Source organism: Phytophthora parasitica (assembly GCF_000247585.1).
Source record: "Phytophthora parasitica INRA-310 unplaced genomic scaffold supercont2.303, whole genome shotgun sequence".
Classification (NCBI taxonomy): Eukaryota; Oomycota; class Peronosporomycetes; order Peronosporales; family Peronosporaceae; genus Phytophthora; species Phytophthora nicotianae.
The window spans coordinates 1-938 of NW_008649289.1; the positions used below are offsets into that span (position 1 = coordinate 1).

The following is a 938-nucleotide window of genomic DNA, read 5'->3' on the forward strand; positions in this document are numbered from 1 at the left end:
TCCCCCAAGCGCAGGCCATCATGACGAGAGGGTCCCCCGAGTATGAGCGCCTCGTACGAAACGTCATTGATGAAGGACTGATAGCCACATGGGCCCGCAACCAGCCTTCTTGCTCCTCGCCTCGAACCGACCGTCAATCCAGGCCGAGCAACACACGGCGCTCCACGAGGGAGCGCACTACAGCATCGTCGATTCCTGATAATATCAAGGCAGTGATCCCTGTTGTGAACGACTGTCAGGTCTGTCTTCGCTTTCAAACGACGAAGGGCTTGCGAATTTTCTGGATGCAAGAATAAGCATGAGCTGATCCGCTTACCCACAGAGGTTTTCGACTACGTGACCAACAAACACGGTGATCTCAAGCCTGGACACCCGAACGTTGCGAACTGACGCCACAGAGGCGACGAGTAGACAGCGATACCGAGTCTCTTACATTTCCAATCAACAATCACTGCTCCGTCGTCTCTATCGTTACGTATTCATTCTGAGCTAATAGTGCCAGATGCACTGCCCCGTACTCATGACATTGTTTTGCGTACTACGACCAAACATGTCTCGGAGACAATAGGCTTGTACGCACTGTTGGCGTTTGACGGAGGGGCACGGGCCTCACGCAAACCCAGTGCCCACGCCAGTTGTGTGTGGTCTAACTCCGGGAAACTACTGTGGTGGACGGCCAGTGCTGTCCATCCTTGTGCTACCAACAATGAAATGGAAGCTATGGGACTCCTTACTGGCCTACGGTGGCTACTACGGCATTATCGCAGTGTACCAATCCACGTCATTGGTGATTCGGCTATTATTATCAACATGGCTTCAGCAACGTATAGAGTGAGTGCGAACAACCTGAGACCTGTCATTCGAGACATTCGAGACCTACTACCACTATTTCGGCAAGTTACGCTACAAGCCGTACCTCGTGTATACAACGTGGCCGC

At 52.6% G+C, this 938-nt stretch overlaps 1 protein-coding gene across 1 annotated transcript; it reads left to right on the forward strand.

Moving 5' to 3' along the window:
• Positions 1-20: 20 nt before the first annotated feature.
• On the forward strand, positions 21-390 carry PPTG_24861 (hypothetical protein; the record flags this gene model as incomplete). The annotated part of the gene is made up of 2 exons (XM_008918765.1): positions 21-239; positions 292-390. The coding sequence occupies 2 exons, from the start codon at positions 21-23 to the stop codon at positions 388-390; spliced, it is 318 nt and encodes a 105-aa protein (XP_008917013.1).
• Between the last annotated feature and the right edge of the window lie 548 nt (positions 391-938).